The sequence below is a fragment of the Denticeps clupeoides genome, chromosome 16 (genome assembly GCF_900700375.1).
Source record: "Denticeps clupeoides chromosome 16, fDenClu1.1, whole genome shotgun sequence".
Classification (NCBI taxonomy): Eukaryota; Metazoa; Chordata; class Actinopteri; order Clupeiformes; family Denticipitidae; genus Denticeps; species Denticeps clupeoides.
The window spans coordinates 11,238,390-11,255,918 of record NC_041722.1 but is presented as its reverse complement, the minus strand read 5'-3'; the positions used below and the strand labels follow the sequence as shown (position 1 = coordinate 11,255,918).

Genomic DNA, 17,529 nt, shown 5'->3' with positions numbered 1-17,529 from the left:
CCTTGCTTGGTCGAGAGATCAATGTCTGACTTGCAGTACGATGACGGAGAGAGAGAGAGAGATAGAGAGAGAGAGATGGTCAGAATGGGAGGGGAGGGGGGGGGTTGTTTACATTGAATCACCTTTTTGGCCTCATTAAGATTCAGATGCATGAGAGGCATCATCTTGCCCTTCTCAAATGAACACCGCCCAGACTCGAGCACAAGGTGTACTTTCATCAGCCCTGTCCCTCCCAGAGCCGCCGCGCGGTTTAAGACACATAATAAAACCGCTCCGATTGGGTTTTTGCTAGATTGACACAGAGGGACCATTGTCCTTATCTACAGTATCACCTCGCACTGTTATTAACTTTCCATGGACTGAATAATGACACCTTTTTAAGAATAGTCCCCAAAATGTCCAGGAGTGCATGGGGACGCTGTCCTTCTATCCTCCGTCCCAGGAAGAAAGGCCGGGGGGAAAAGCAAACGGACTCAAAATGACTGTGTTTTCAAATAAATGTCCCATAACTCAGTTTTAGTGACTCCAGGAAAACAGCAGTCAGCCGGCGAGAGCTGGGTGGGAATGAGGTCCGAGCCGTAAAGTCGGCGTGTTTAAATCAGTCCTCGACCCGAACACATCAGGGGAGCGATGGATCCGTCTCCACGCCGCCCTGCGAGCGCCGCGATTGGCCGGCTACAGACAAACACTGACTAATAATAAACAAGCATGACTACGTTATTACCGTCCTATTTATAATAATTAGTATGACTATCGATGTTGGTATTAATGTTGTATACATTTTTGTGTCTCGAGTATTAAGTTCATGCAGGTAATCAGCATTTGACTGGCCATACATTTTACAAAATATTAAATTACTCCTAGGTGTATTGTTCACCTCATTATCAACGTAACCCGGAGCCAGACAGCTCTCAAGGACAATGGCCTTAATGAGACCAAAGCGCCTAAATGCCCCGTGTCCCCGGGAGAACGAAGGAAACCTCACTCTGATAAAACAGGAGCCCGGATTGATCTGCGTTCAGGCTTAAGGTGAATGACGTTGCAGTTTTGCCGGTGTGGTTTCTGATCCTGGACAGGGTTTTCTTTCTTTTTTACTGTCACAGCCGCACTCATGAGCCCTGTCTGCTTCGCTCTGACGCTCTACCTCGGTTAAGGGGAAACTTTGATCAATTTCGGAAAAGGAAATACAATAAGAAAAAGAAGGTACAGCGTTGACCACGAGTGTTGTGTGTGTTCCATGACGCAGAACATATTCACGTATTCACAACATATTTACTTCCAAAGACAACGCAGCTCTTAAGGCAGGGCGGAGCTAATCTTGCGCCGCCTGCATAAAACATTAAGAAGATGCCATATGCATTGTTAATGAGCCGGCGCTCCGGTGGGAACCTACGTCCGTGTTTTCGCTATCACTGGCTGCATTTATTTACTACTATCTGAGCACACGCCTCTCGCGGCCGACGACCAACATATTCTCGATGGACAAATACAAGATGCAGGGTTTTGGGGCCTCCAAAATCAGACCCAGGGCGCAAATAATTCCCACAAAAGAGTTACAACGGCCGCAGGATCGATTTGATTGTGAGTCACGTGACCGAATGCATCCTGATCAGAGCCCGTCGCCAATCATCCCCTCAGTAATTACATTAACATGAACCTCGCCCGCTCTCTCTCCCACCGTCTCGCTCTCAAGGATTTTCACAGGAAATGAGTGTGGGGTCCCGGTGGGAGGGCAGGGATGACCCTCCCTGTCCTTACGCTGACCCCCACACAAACCCTCGTCTCTTATGCGCCGTAGCGCAACGCATCCTGCCGCAGCATGCCGGCGTGGCAGCGGGCTAAAGCATTCATGTGTATATAACAAATAAATAAATGTGACAAAAAATATATATATATATATTTATATGCTACAGAGACATATTCCACTTCTCGCTCAAAACTGCAGGCCAAACAACCAATGGACACCTTTTTGTCTTTGAAACGAATGCATTGGCCTTCGTGCTATTTAAGAGAAAAGAAATGTGCTCAGGTCATCAGTTCCAAGTCACGTGTAATTAGATAAATTAAGCTGCTTCCTCTAAGTAAGCCTGAGTGCGGTTCTATCATAAATTGTTTCTCGTACGGACGCTAAGAGCCGGTCCTGGCACAGCAGCACAGAAACGGTCATGATTTATCATTTTCACATCACATAAGAAGGCACCTTTCTGAGCAATTAATCATATGGGAAATCATTTCATTCGGCCCAAAATGAAGCTTCTCTGTCTCTCTCACTCTCTCTCTCTCTCTCTCTCTCTGTCTGTCTGTCTGTCTGACCCGATGCCCTAAAAAGCAGAGAAGAAACCTTTTAGTTTTACCCACATCACTCTCATTTGCCTTGAAAGGTGTACTATAAAATAAAAAATACGTGCATATTTATTGCATTCAGGGAAATATTAGTCCTAAAATTTCACGGAACATTGAGCAAGGCACACACTGCTCAGACTGGAATTGGTCAGAATTGTGGAAATTCGGTGCTCTTCATCACGAGAAGCAGGAGACATTTTAAAAAATGCCTCGTTACGCGTCGGCCGTCCCGCTAAAGACAAACGGAACTGTGACTTGATGTTTCCCTTCTCTCGCCATTTCATATGTGTCATCCGTGCTGAGAGAAGGTGGATCTCGCTATATGCCTGTTCGTACGCCTCAGATTCCGGTGGTGACATTCACACACACTCTCGGGCGCCTACCCGTCCACACACACACACACACACACACACACACACACTAACACGGTGTGACTGGTCATTGTCCATGTAATTATTCACACCAGGCGAATATGACAAGCTACTTACAAGAACGCATCCCACACTGTCACCTAAAGGATAAAGGCCAAAACGGCCTTTGCAATATTATCAAGTGTGAGCACATTTTCTTTCCATCTGCAAAACATCCTGACAGTTCATTGCTTTGCCCGTATCTGGTCACGTGGTTTTCAATGATTCAAAGGATCCCCTGACCTGTCACCCTCTTTACTAATTAAGCAGCTTGAATGATTTTGATGTTCTTTCATTATCCGCAGTCAGTAAAGCTACAAATAATAATAACGTTGTGTTCAACGTGCGAGGGGGCGAATCCCAGTGCATTAATCGCAGGGCATCTCACTCAACCTTACCAGAGCATGAAAGTACTAGAAAGCAAGTCTCAGGGATACCGAGAGAGGAAAAGTATGAACCAAAACGCTCCAGAACAGCCTGAGGAGAAGGGAATTCTGCAGGCCTACTTGCCTTTAGCGCGCTGGCAAATGACTGTTGCCAGGACCGCACGTTTCACGCCGGTTGTAGTTTAAGGGGGAAACGGGAGTTTTCTAAATGTTTGGACAAGGTTGGACCTGCGGCGACTACTACTGATACCTCTGAGCATGCTGCAGTGATTCATTGCTCGCCTAAACTATGACGCGAAACACACCGAGTCGGTGTAAATGGCCTCCTACCTTTCTAAATGAATTGTGAACTTGCGAGCAGTTTCTCGTCGCGCCCTGGCAACGCCGGGCTGTCACGTGACAGCCGGCCGGAGGCCGCGCTAATCTGCATTGATGGCGTCGTGGTGGAGCAACGTGCCTGCACCGCGGTGGTCTGCTAGGCGTCTCCACGTTCGGCCTCCTTGTTCTTTTTGTCAGAGCGGTCCTGAGGTGGTGGACTGGTCAACGTGTACCATATTATATCCTTATATAAGTAACCCCCCCCCCCCCCACAGAAAAAAAGAAAAAAACCCAGAGCAATAGGTTTCCAGAGAAAACCGAAAGACTTAGGTAGAGCCCAAACTGCACTTTTATTGCATATTATAGAACTGTATGAACTGAAATATAAGCACATATGAACATCACATATGGTTAGTGAGTGAAATAATTTTGCACAGCAAAATATATAAGAGGAAAGTTTTAATTAACATATTCTTTAAAAAATTCATTGATGAATGGTACTTTTTCCCATTTTTACAAGCAGGGTGTCAATCCCTGACTATTAAACAATGTCCAGACATTATTGATTATTATATTATTGCCATGTAAATAATGAATTTAAGACAAAAAAACTACTCTTGCGTGATATTACAACTAATATCATTGAACTCTCCAGCAATGCCATGTAAAAATAAAATAATAATAATAATATGACATAATGTTTTAATTAGCGTTCTAGTTTCCATTCTGTAATAAATGATTGCAGGCTACATTATAGTGCAACTCAGTCCAAAATACTTCAGCTCTTTAAAGATCTCCTTTCTTCTGAATGCATGGTTACCAAATTAAAGTTTGAAACTTTGGCTTTAAAACACAGTCAGTGGAAGGCTACAACAAAGACTACATCTGGTCAAACTTCTGTTTCATCTGCAAGCACATGCGGCATTAAAAAAAAGAGAGAGAGAGAAAAAACAGCTATTCCTGCTTCTGCAAATCACCAATTTCATCAAACACCTTCAACAAATTTAGTGCTTAGGACCGTACTGGCCCTGCATCTGATCTCTGCCTAACTGCGCCATGGCATTCTCTTTAAACATCAGCATCTGGCAAGACAGCTTCAATGGATGTGTACAGATAGTAAAACTATAGACTTTTTTTAAAAAATAGACTTTATCCAGACTTTCATTCCAGAGTCAACCAAATGCACAAGGTGGAGAGGTTGGGTGTTTATTATAGGGGGTACAATAACCACGTGGGCATGAAGCTTTCTACCATGCATCTGAGCATTTCACTGCTCATGACATCCCAATCCATGGAATATGTGACCATGTTCTTAAGTGTCACATCACCTTGTGGATTGAGGGAATGAGTTAAGACAAGAGAAAGGTGCATATTGACCCTATTTGTAAGAGCATCTGATGAAGATGATGGTTTCAAACTGTTGCACCGTTCATGGGTGAATCATAAACGCTTCGTGTGCACGTAGTTACTGTAAAAAAAAAAAAAGAAAAAAAAAAAGATAATAGTTATAATAAAACACCGCTTTGAGCGACAGGCACGTTTAGTCCCAGAGAGGGGAGGGGTCTGATTTCCTTTTTGGAAACGCCGTGGGTCTCGTCCCTGCCCACTCGGCCAGAAAAGTTTGCGCAGGAACGCCTCGGCGCACGATCTGGTGCGGAAACGGGCGCAACTCAACACGGTCAGCCTCGTCAAGGGGAGGGAGTGGATTTGATGGGTTTTTTTTTTCTCTCCCAGAAATGATCAGGGACAATGAAACAAAATGTATGAATGCCATGCTGGAATCATCCAAGACAAAAAAAAAAGTTCATCAAGCACAAAAATAATAATAATAATAATAATAATAATAAAACCGTACATGTCCAGCATGCAGGGCAGTCCAATAACATCACACTGTCTCTTTTTTTTTTAATAAACAATGTATATTGTTTCTTATGTAAAGTTTCTGATGCAAAAAAAAGTAGCAAGCATAACACATGAGATGATGATGGTGGGCTGGCGGTCTTCTTACTTAGACAGGGAGAAAGAAAATCAGTAAAAAAAAAAAAAAAGTCATTCTGAATGTAACTGCAGCTGTTTGGCAAGCACTTTTACAAAAAAAAAGGGGGGGGAAAGGTGAGCTTCGGTGTTGTATACATGTGGTGGCATGCATACACACAAAAAAGTTTAAAAAAAACTATATATAAGACATATTATATAAAAAAAAAAAAACACTGCAAGCCAAATAAACTATGAAAACAAGAGTCTCAGAAATAAAACAAGTATGGCAATAATAATACGAAGATGGCAAGTTTTCAGAGCAAGCTCCAAAATTAAAAAAGTCTCCTCCCTACACTAACAAAAAAAAAAAAATGTAAAATGAAGTATAAGTCTTGACCGAGCCCCATTTTTTTCATGAAAATGAAAAAAAAAAAGATCTGAAAAGTTGGCAATATTTCTTAGTCCTGGTCTAATAAACGCCAAACAGAGGAGGGGGGGGAAAAAAAAGAAAACTTGGAAAACTTTTTTTTTTTTTTTTTCTGAAATGGGGTAAAGCTCGGCGGGTTTTTATTTCTTTTTCTCTCTTTTCTTACGACTACGCGAAGACTCACATGAAAAACTCCGGGGAGGAAGGATTGTTGTCACTGCTGGATCCGTTTTCTCTGAAGCCATTGCTGATGAGCTTCTCGTATTTTTCCTTGTAGGCGTCCCTCTCCCGGACCAGCCTGGAGATCTCCTGCTTGAGGTGCTCCACTTGCTGGATCAGCTGGGTCTTCTCCCCCTCCAGGACGTGCCGCTGCTGGACCCGCTTGAAGCGGCACGACTGGGCATAGCCTCGGTTTTTCAGGGTCCTTCTCTTCTGCTTGAGCCGGATCACCTCTTCCTTGCTGACCCCCCGCAGCTGCCGGTTCAGCTCCCGCACGGACATGGTCACCAGCTGCTCGTCCGAGAAGCGGTCGTCCAGATGCATGTGCGGGTGGCTTCCCGCGGAGCCGCCGTTGGACGAGACGCCCGGAGCCGCGTGGTGGCCGGCGGCGTGGTGGTGGTGGTGGTGGTGGTGGTGGGGTCCTCCGTTCTGGGCTGCTGCTGCGGCGATGACCGCCGACACCACCGCGGCGGCCGATCCCATCTCCTCCCCGGCCATGGCGCCTCCCGCCCCGGCCGCGCCGGCGAACTGCTGCCCTCTAGCATAGCCGTCGAAGGACTGGAGCTGGTGACTGCTGTTGATCAGCGCCTCTACCGCGTCTTCGGGGCTGAAGCCCAGAGTCTCTGGGTTCAACTGCTGTTGGTAGCCGGTCATCCAGTAGAAATCCTCCAGGTGCGCCTTCTGCTCGCTCCCGGAGCTCGGACTGGGCGCCGAGAAGCTTGGGGAAGGGGGCACCGAGCTGCAAGGCGTGCTCATCGGGGTGGAAGACAGGGATCCCCCGGCGATCAGGCGGCTGCACTGGTTGATGCTGCGATCGGGCTCCACCGGCTCCTTTTTCACTTCAAACTTCATCAGATCGAAGTCATTAACATATTCCATGGCCAGGGGACTGGTGGGCAGGTCGGAGTTGCTCATTGCCAGTTCTGATGCCATCCTCTTGCTGTTGACAGTCCTCCAAAGGGGGTGAAGAGCAGCTGTCAGACCGGTCTGGTTTGGAAGAGCGTGAGCCAGCTTGATATATGTTGGCTTTTTTTTTAAGCGTTTGTATCTGTACGCAGGAAAAAAAAAAGTCGGGTTGGTTGGTTGGTTTTTTTTTTTCAGTTCAGTTCAGTTCTCTGGCTCGTTTTGCGGCGACGCGGTCCTAAAACTCGGCAGCTCTCCGGAGCGGAGATGCATCGGACAAAAAAAAAAAAAAAAAACTATAAAACGAAATGATGATAATTTAAAAAAAAAAAAAAAAAAAAGAAGAAAATCTTTTTTTTTTCGTCTCTCTTTTTCTTTCTTTCTTTCTTTCGTCCGGGCGAAGTTGCGCGAGAATTTCGGCGGCTGTTTCTGTTTCAAACATTTAACACTTTGCGGTCTCGTCCGGAAAGCATGTTGCAGCACGGAGAGAGAGAGAGAGAGATCGGGAGAGAGAGAGAGAGAGAGAGAGAGAGAGACGCGCTTCTCTCTCTCACGCGCTCTGCTCGCAGGAGGCTTTTTTTTTTTACAGAAAGCAGCACGCAGTGCGTGAGTTTTAAAAGCATTGCTGAGTTTTATAGCCGCCCTGACGTCAGGCGGCGAAATGGGGGAAATTGACTCGCGCCGCCGTCCAATCGGCGACGAGCTAATTAACATATTAGGACTGAAACAAAACTTTTTTTTTCCCCTTCTTCTTCTTCTTCTTCTTCTTCTCCTTCAACTGTCAGAGCCCGTCAGCTGACTGTCAGCTGGAGCGTCGCGGCCCTTAACTGTTTCATGCACAGTCTGTAAGTACGTCAACTCCCGACGTTATATATACATGCATATATATATATATATATATGAGCAGAGTCACGGCGCGTTCGTCTCCTGCACCCCACGCCGGCCAAGCCATCCCTGAACGCACGTTTCATTGTTATCGTGACGCGTCGACGGGAACAACGAAGCGTCTGGTTTGACGCGTCGCGTTGCGTCCCGTTCACGGAGACGATCGCCGTGACTCCCGGTGCACGTAACACCGTGGCAGTGTTCACACGTGTCGTGCTGATCCGTATTATCAGCGTAATAAACCAGGCAGAAATGGTATATAAAAAAATGAGCCCACACAACTTCATCGGTTGTTGCGTTTATACCCCATACGTCTTTAAAATATTTGAACATATATGTGTGTGTGTGTGTGTGTGTGTGTGTTTATAATACTTATTTATATTTTGATGGATTTCTCTACGGCCAAAGCGAGTGTCCATGATTTCTGGAAACTCAACAGTGCCACCTTTTGGACAAACAGGGGTAGGACCTGGCAGTATCGGTTTAATTATTTCTTAAGTGTTATGAGCATAAAAAGTCTGTTTGGCAATATTTGAACATGCTTGATATTTGAAATTAAGACCCCCTTTCTAAAAAAAAAAAAAAAAAAACATTTAGAAAATCAAAACGTGCGTGATTTAAACTGCAGTTATCGGAACCGTGACCCATCACTGAATGTATATATACTTTTACACCCCCATGGAGAGGGTGGGACGGATGTAATTGAATTATGAACGAGCTGTTCCAGACTGTAGTGCACCGCTATAAAAGGCTGCTGTTTTTATCAGAAGCCAGAGCAGCCACTGGTCACATATTAAACTCTTGAACGTTGCACTTTATCTACAGTTCATAGATCAGCTGGGTCCCCGTGTCTCCATGTGTCCCTCCACCCCTGAAACGTCCGGCAGAACGTCTGCTCTTCATCGGAGAAGGTTAACAGAATATGACTTTTTACTGACATTTTGAGAATGGCATTGTCAATGGCAAATGCCGCACCACCATTTTTTCTTTCAACATCCTAATAAATCTGGTAGAATTGTGGCGATTGCTGAAAATGAAAAGATGCGTCCCGGTTAAGTTCCCAAGTTCACAATGGCGGGGTCCGTCCTGTCCGTCCTCGACAGCATGCGATGCACGTTAATGCGCTGCGGCCAGTTTTGACACGGCGCTGACAAATGGCGACTCCGCGCTCCTGACAAAAGCCTATAATCACGCACACGACGTCTCACTCGCAGAGACAGTGAGCTCATCCGCGGGAACGCCGGGTATTTTTAGAGCGCCGGTGCGGAGGGATCGCTCCACTCTCATGCCTCCAAATCCATTCCGACAGACAGCGCGACGGCCTGCAAGTCTTTGCAGTGTGGCCGTTCTCAGTTTGACGTCATAAAAGCTGTGACTGCCGGCGGCACCCCGGGGTCACATTCGGGCCCAGCTAGGAAGCAGTGCATGGGGCTACGCCATCGCCCATTTCTTCATGCCCCCTCCATTCAACAATCCGGACCTTCTAACGCAACTGTACAGTTGCAAAGTTCTGACGTAATGTAATGGCAGCTTTATCAGCTAGGCGTGAAATCCCTTTGAGGCAAACAATTACGCTGTCCGGCTTCAAAAGGCAAACAAGTAACATTTAACGTGGAGATAAGAAAATTATTGACAAATCACTCAGAGGCAGAAGTCTGTAATATGTCTTTGGTGCCTTTAGAAAGTTACTTATCAATCCACAGGTCTTGTTAAATAATCAACTCCTCGTCAGGCCTATTTACTGTTAAATTTGATCTGCGTGTGTGGTTACCGTAGATGATGCACGGCGATTCTCTTTGGCACGACACCCATGCAATATTATCATATAAAACATCCATTTCACAGACCTAATATGTGCAGAAATACGTAACAGTTGTAGTAATTATAATGGTAACGTGAAAGTGACACACCTTGGTTCTTTTTTTTTTTACCTAGACCCCGTTCGCATTTAGATTCTAGAGGTCGTGACCTGCACGAAAGCGCCTGTGATCTTTGTCCTCAAGAGACAAAGCCATTTGATTTGAAACATTGACCCATCTCTAACAATCAGACTTCAAACACCAAATCTGGAGACAGGCAGTGGTGCGCACGCCGCCACGACTGTGCAACCGAGCGCTATCGGGATTATTTGGTTAAAGTGTGTTGCAAACGCCTTGATTGCCCGTGTGATGCCTTCTGCTCTTGTTTTTCTGCTTTTTATCGTGAACCTTGTCATTGATCTCGGAATGATTATTTCAGGCCGTTTTGGATACATGCTCTCTACAAATTCGACAACCAGTCGTGTCCAGACGTTTGGTCCATGGTCCTTTAGAAATGTCCCCGTTCGACAGGAGACAAATGTTTGGTGCATTAAAAATATAGATGAAAACTTGTTGATTTGTGACTCTGGAAGCTGGAAACGTTGGTTAATGGCGGACTATCAGCATACAAACGGAGAGGAACTTCATCAGACCTTAAAAGCTTCACTCATTGTCAGAAATTCCTACTAACGCCATGCCTACACCTCGCTGCTACAGTAGTGCCACTGTCGTGACGAACAAGGTTACGTGTAAGTAAGTCTGGACTGAAGCTTGTCAACCTTTGGTCTTAAACTGACAACCGATGAACAGCACAGTGGGTGGCAGATGAATAAGACATATTTGCATTGTCCCCGAGGACAGTAGGTGTTGGTCCGAGTGTGTAAGTGGGTGAGCAGAAATTTTTTTTTTTATATTACAAACCACAGAGGGAACAGGGCAAACAAAGAGCTGCAATCCCAATGAGCGCAAGCGATCGGCACAGCGGGTCACGAGAACCTCCAGAAATGACGAAAGGGACAGCCAGAGGTTTCAGGCCTGGCCATGTTATAGTTTGCACCAACCCGCTAAAACCGAACAGTGTTACGTTTTTCATGGAATCGAGCGGATATGCTGCATCAGCAGAGATGAAAAAACAGCGCGTCTGTAATTGCTAAGTGTCAAATAGGACAAGTGACTCATCATGAAAATGACACGACTGGCATGATTTGCAGATTGACGTGAACGAGGGCCGTCCGCAATCTTTTTATCTGGATTTTAATTGTCGGGCCAGCCAGCTCAGCCCTCGTGTTTTTGGAAGACTCCACTGACCCCATCATTTCTTCATTATGGGGTTTATCTTCAGGTTTGACCTGCTTACAGTAAAACTGAATCAGAGCACACTCATGCTCCAGGAAAATCGGGAGGTGACAATCCATAGACTTTTTTGAAAAACGTGTTGTAGCAGGACGTGGATTTTCATATAGAGCTGATAAGTTTATTGCTGGCTGTAACATGAATGCACATGCTTGTTGCGGCTTTTTGGATAAAAAAAAAAAAAACAAAAACTCATAATCTGATATGAAATGGTTAAAACAAAACCCAAAGCTCTGTCTGCAGAATTATGTGAAACATGTGACTATAATCAGTGTTTTGGTGACTATTTGTGGAGGCAGAATTTACATATCTGCTCAGCATGGTCCCCAAGTTAAAAGCTTCCTGATGCATTATGTTCAGTTGTGGTTGTGCTTGTGGTGGTTTCGCTGTCATGGTCTGTGAGGCTCTGTTGAAACACTATAGAATACGAGAATGTATTAATGGACTTCCTTAAAGAACAAAAAGTTGTAGTGCTGATAGAAAACAGATTGGGACAAACAGAAGATTTGGGTTTAGTCTCTTTTTTTACAATTCCTAGTTGAACATGGATGCCATATATGTTCTACATTGCAGAACAATTATGTGCTCTGTACATATAGGCCTACAAATGTTTACACATGCATTTAGTCGAACAGAATGCATGGGAAATATTACTTCTTTGCGGGAATTGGGGTGAGTAATATTATAGATGTTGTTAAACTTAAGAGTTCTTACAAAATCATTACATTTGGCTCATTGGCCCTTTTGGTGTGTGGTTGAATCTGTCTGTTTGAATGTGTTCTCTCAATCTTTTCAATTAAATTGGTTCCAAATAAAAATAGAGTTTGATTCAATTTTTCACCCTTTCCTACTTTTAAATGGGTCTCAGCATCTATGACTGCTTATTTTATAGATATGTAGGTCTTTGCATGAGAGGTCAACATAGCTGCAAGTACATGGTGCGAACATGTACAACAAGAAATCTCACAACCAATAAATCATGCAAAACTCATGAACATGAAGCTACACTGAAGAACCACAGGCAAGGATCAGTAACATAGGCCTGTGCTGAATACACCGATGGACGTTTGCACCCGACCAGAAATAACAACGGGTATGCAGGGTGTCTTTAAAAAGTCTATAATTTAGTTAATTGGACATGGGTGCCTAAGAGTGTGCACGTGTCTTCCTGAAGATTTCATCAACCAGTGAAGAACTTTGGCGATGGATGCACATTGGCTGTGCAAGAAGCAGAATTATGTGTGTTAATATGTTACCTATCAGTGCTACACCTTGTGACAAGTACATGTGCCTCGTCAAAAAGTCAAGTGGCACTGCATAGGATCTGTCGTCACCGGTTGTGGTACGGTGAGGTGAACGATTTCTTTCATCAACAGTCTAGTGAGAGGGCTCAGTAGGAATCTCAATTTTCACCCCTCCACCAGAATGTGACAGAGGCGCGGCATAATTACAATAATCCATTTGTCATCCCGAGGATGAGAGCCCTGGGAAACACAACAGTGAAGTCATTGGCCGAGTGTTTCCTCACACGCACGTTTCCACCCATTTCTGCTAGAGTTTGTGAGAGGTGGTGAACAGATGGAATTATCTAGTTGATGTCTCGGTGAGTTTTTGACATTGGCAGCCGGTGACCTCCATCATTCAGCCAACAAATGTGTCACAGACATGCAAAGAGGGCTACCAGACATGGCAGTTCTATACAGTCAAAAGTTGAAGGGTTAAGCAGGGTTGATACAAAATGCATCCTGGACAATATTGCATTTTCACTTTTTAAACCCAAGACTGTCTGCTTATAAAAAAAAAAAAAACGGGCCAAATTTGAGACGCAGGGTAATTAATGTGTTGTGCAATGGTGCCCTGTCCAGGGGTTGTTCCTATCTCGTTCCTGTAGATTGCTGGGCCAGACTCCAACTTCCCTCTGACTCTGATCTGGATAATCAGGTTTAAGGAATGGACGGCTTGAGTTGCCTTCGTGAGGATTTTTTGAGGACTGCTGTTCTTGGGCACAGCATAAAATATGCATAAATTTATGCAACTTTGCCAGGTAGTTATCAGTGGGCAAATAGGCCTGCTAGCTCAGAGAACTTAAGAGCAAGGTAGAGCAATTGCACAAATCAATACTCAAGGAACTAGTGCAGAACAACTGGGCATTAGCCATAATTACACGCACTGGGATGTGATTTATGGACTCTCATCTTATTAAGAGTATATGTAGCGCTGGTTTAGCAGATCATCTGTTTTACAGAGGTTAATTACATTTTTTGATATTTCACATTTAATTAAGACAACAGTGTACCATGCTGTTTTTCTAAAATACAATGCATTGCTAAATTATCATGTCGTATTGCTCACCAGTCGCTGGGTGAAATATGTATTGTTTTCTTAGTTCGGCAAATGCAACTCTGTTGAGCTACCCTAATCTTGACTGTGAGGCATTGCAGTAAATTTCCTCTTCACCTTATGACAGCACAGCTTTGATTCATTCATTACACTCCTACACAATGCTCGCACTGAGTCTTGAGTTATCATCATGGCACTAAATCTGATAGCAAGCGCATATTAACTGCTTGGCATAGAGTGCAGTGGAAGAGAGGAACTTCATTTCTTTTAAATGGGTGAATATGTTGCTTACCAGAAACTGTTGCTTTTGCAAATAAAATGCTTGGTTTTATTCTGGCAACAATTGGGATTTTTTTTGCGGCTAGGTCCTCTGATGCTTGAAACATCCATATGTAAGAGAAAGACTAGGTCTACTAGTATTGATCTTTATATGTAGACTTGTGATGCAGAGCCCAGCACTATTGGCCTGCTCTTGATATTGGTTTAGGCTCTTGCATGCATATAATGTTACCCTAACAAACCCACCCACACCTACACGTGAACATGTACATTCCTTAATGAGACATCTTCTTGACCTTTCTGCATATATCTCTAGAGAATATTGATGAATATCCCTTTAAAAATAACCTGCCTTATTGGGTCACTTAATGATTTACAGTTATTTCAAGCCCACATAATTATTACATTCATTATGTGGCCGAGTGCTGTGCTTTTATCAGCTAGATAGTATAATTAAAAGGTGGAGGGAATACATTCTCCTCACTCCATCCTTCTCCTTCTCTCAGTGCATCAGCTCCTCAGACTTGGATGCATGTTGATTGTTGGACGGAAATTATCGTACAGAATTTGTGCAGTCATCTCGTAGACTTATCCGTCCAGCTGAACATATGTACCCACATGTAAAGGTCAAGGCAATAGGGAAGTGACCCTGGGTCAGATTACTTTTTTTTTCTTCTGAACAGCGGTATATACAGACTTTACGGTGGTGAACGACAGACTACACACAACACTGTTTTATTGTACTCATGATTTCAAGGTCCATTCTTTTCCGCACTGTGCGTAATTGGTTTACAGGTTATAAGTCCTTACACAAAAAGTATCTTGAGAAATGTAATGAAAATTCTGTTTAATTCAATTGTACTTAATTCAATTTAAAGAACACTTCTCAGAGGGACACTCATCAGCCTCTGGCCACCACCGGCTAGTCTGGTTAAGTTGTTATATGCGGGGTAGCTTTGGGAAGGAAGTATACACCTGGAATGGAAAAGGGAATTACTTTTCTGGAGGCTTACATTCTCTTACATTAGGCTCTAGACCACATGCAGGAGATCTTGCTATTGCAAAGCATAAATAACATATTGTAAATATCTCGATTTCTTTAGATTTAGCCTCACATGAGACTTTTGAAGAAATTGAACAAGCACTTTTGGAGGTTTCAAACAGAAGCCAACACAAAGGGCTAGCGCAATTATTTTATTAGTCAAATTAGTAGTTGCAGTGTACATACAACTCTTTTAACATATATATGACAGTGGTTAGTGTCATGTCCTCACGCCTCCAAAGTTGTGAGTTCAAATTCAGGTTTCCTCTGGGTTCTCCGGTTTACTCCCACTGTCCAAAGGCCTGAGTGGTTGCAACTATGATCTATTACAACCTAGATCTGGATTCAGCAGTTGTGGATAGTGAGTCATTAAAAACAACTGTATGAACAATGATTTGCAAGATTATGTAATCTAACAATAAGTCGAATTGATTTCTTAATTCACTTCCCTAAATAGCAAATATGAAAAAAAGTCAGTGTGCCTTAATGCCTCCACAACATTTCAAGCTATGATTAAATACAGCCCTTTACCTGAACTGAAAGCAGTGAAGGAAGCAGAGTTAAAAGTGACTGGGTATATTTAGATCCTAAAGTTCATTACTATATAGATGCCGAGGACAAAGTGACATTCAGTGTGCATCAAAACTGAGAGGAGATGGTGTATACCCTATATAGATGCACCAAAAAGGACTTGGAAATCCCCAAATGGCTGTTTCTTAACACCTGCAGTATGATGAGTATTCCCTCCCCTTTCCTTACCAGCAGTAGAGGGAAACAGCTGCTTTCCTCCAGGGCAAGAGACTGAGTATCAGGAGGCCACTGTGTTTAGCAATCCAAAGACAGGACCACTTAATTCCTCTTTCTCCATCCCCACCCCCCAACTGATGACACACACTCCATTATTTCCAGAGGGACAATGCACTGGACCCAGAGACAGAGAGAGAGAGTGAGCGAGGCAGAGAGTGGACTCTTCAGCAGCGATGTGTCACCATTGCCGGCCTTGTTTATGTAATCCGGAGCCTCTGCAAAGCACGCGGAAGCTGGTTAATGTGAGGGCCTCTATTATAAGGTTAAGTCTAGTATAGACAGAGTTTTTCTGCATCTCTACAGCGAGTAAAAGGGCTTCCTGTGGAACAATGAGGCCTCCCCTGTAAGTTTGTTCGTGTGTATGTGTCTGTGTGTGTTGTGTATGTGTGAAGGGAGATACGAATCATTGCTTGCAGAGACAGGCGTCTCTGTCAGAGAGAGATTGAACTATGTGGCCAGTGAAAGCAGAGTGCAAGGCGCTCAGCATCTACTTGGCACACCACTATCACCGGCAGTGTCCATGTGTGTCTCTACAATCTCCACCTCTGCAAAAAAAAATGGTTTGTACATTTATTTTCCCTCTACTCTTCAATATGATCACATAAAAAATGTGAATTGAGCTCATTCGGTGCAGGATATTGATATGTGAAACATGCATCATCTTGAGGCATATGTTCTTTCTTTAAAGCATTATAACTGTTTGCGCATGAGGTTGTAATTAGTGGTTATGTCTACTATCAGATTAGAGAAAGGAAAGAGCATGAAAAGTGGGACGGCTGTCCATTATCCGCATCCGAAATTCGTAGAAGCTATTTACTTTCATAGCCAAGTGACAACAGATTATATGACAGTAGATTAAACAGACAGATTGGCCTATAGACATCTTAGGTCTCCATATTATCACACATTTCTGATTCTGATTACATGAATAAAGATAGTCGTCCTTGTTCTGTTCATGTTTTTTTTTTTTCAGGGGTTGTTCCTGTCTTGTACCCCTAGACCGGTGGACAACTGGAACTTTATTTATTCTCTTTTATTTATTGTCATAATTTGGACAAGAATCTAGAATTGCAATTTAATTTAGATAAGCACCAAGAACAGAATCAGGCTAATCAATTTAGGTCAGATTTAAGATCTGCTGAGTTTGTCAACCACATTTGTGGATGCACATATGCTTGCATGCATTATTTCATGAGACACCTTTTTTTTTCCTTTGTCATCAAGCGCATGACGTTATAGTGCCCTATGATTGAGCTCTTAAATCAGGTTAGGAGAAGCTGGTTTGACTGTGGCGACTCCAGAGTGGCACAGATGACCATGTCTCCAGACCTCCAGAACAACAGTGTCCAGTTCTCAAGTCTTTTACCACGAATGGGCCAGAATTCCTCGCGGCAATTACAAGACCAGGCCAGACGGTCCACTCCAGCACACCTACTCACTCTGAACAATGGCTCCAAGTGTTGTGAGACAACGGCATCTCTCAGCATGGTGCTCAGCCCCCCATTCTCCTGCCTGCTCACAGTTAGCTCCTATTACTATACTTAACTCAATAAATAGCAGAAAAGTTGCCACTGTTTTGTTTATAATGAAATTATCGAGAACGTGGAGGAGGGGCAGCAAAAGGGGAGAACAGTAATCACAGAGCTCCTACTTTATACTGACTTATTGTGACATGTGAATTAAGTTTGACTGTCAAGAAGAAAATCATTTGAGAGAAAAATCCAAAAACTTTAGACAAAAGGGCTTTAAAACCAGACTGCTGCTAATGTGTGAGATTAAAAAAATAATGTATGTACTACAAAGTTGTATCTCATTCATAAAACCTATTTTGCACTACCATGTCTACTTCATTGTAGTTAAATTGTTTTTTTCATTCCATAATTTTGGTCAGTAGTTGTAGTAAAGCAGACAAACAATATGTGAGGAGACCATTGCTTGTAGTTCTTGTGAACTGCGACATCAAAGAACAATCTGTGGCATCAGCTCCGACCCAGAGAGGCTGCAGCATGACACAAACGCTATATTCCCAGAAACTGGAACA

General features: G+C 43.6%; 1 protein-coding gene and 1 long non-coding RNA gene across 5 annotated transcripts in view; one reads left to right on the top strand and one right to left on the bottom strand.

Moving 5' to 3' along the window:
- The window catches only part of mafa (MAF bZIP transcription factor a), an 81,195-nt gene extending 74,029 nt beyond the window's left edge, over nt 1-7,166 (bottom strand). For all 4 annotated transcript variants that reach the window (XM_028956609.1, XM_028956612.1, XM_028956611.1 and 1 more), the window contains exon 1: nt 6,046-7,166. In XM_028956609.1, coding sequence (XP_028812442.1) covers nt 6,046-7,013 — 968 coding nt within the window. In that variant the 5' untranslated portion in view covers nt 7,014-7,166. The remainder of the gene's footprint in view (nt 1-6,045) is intronic.
- A 244-nt stretch (nt 7,167-7,410) lies between these two features.
- LOC114766330 (uncharacterized) lies at nt 7,411-17,324 on the top strand. Its single transcript, XR_003742778.1, has 2 exons — nt 7,411-16,048; nt 16,462-17,324. It is a non-coding gene; the product is annotated as an uncharacterized LOC114766330 (long non-coding RNA).
- Nucleotides 17,325-17,529: the final 205 nt, after the last annotated feature.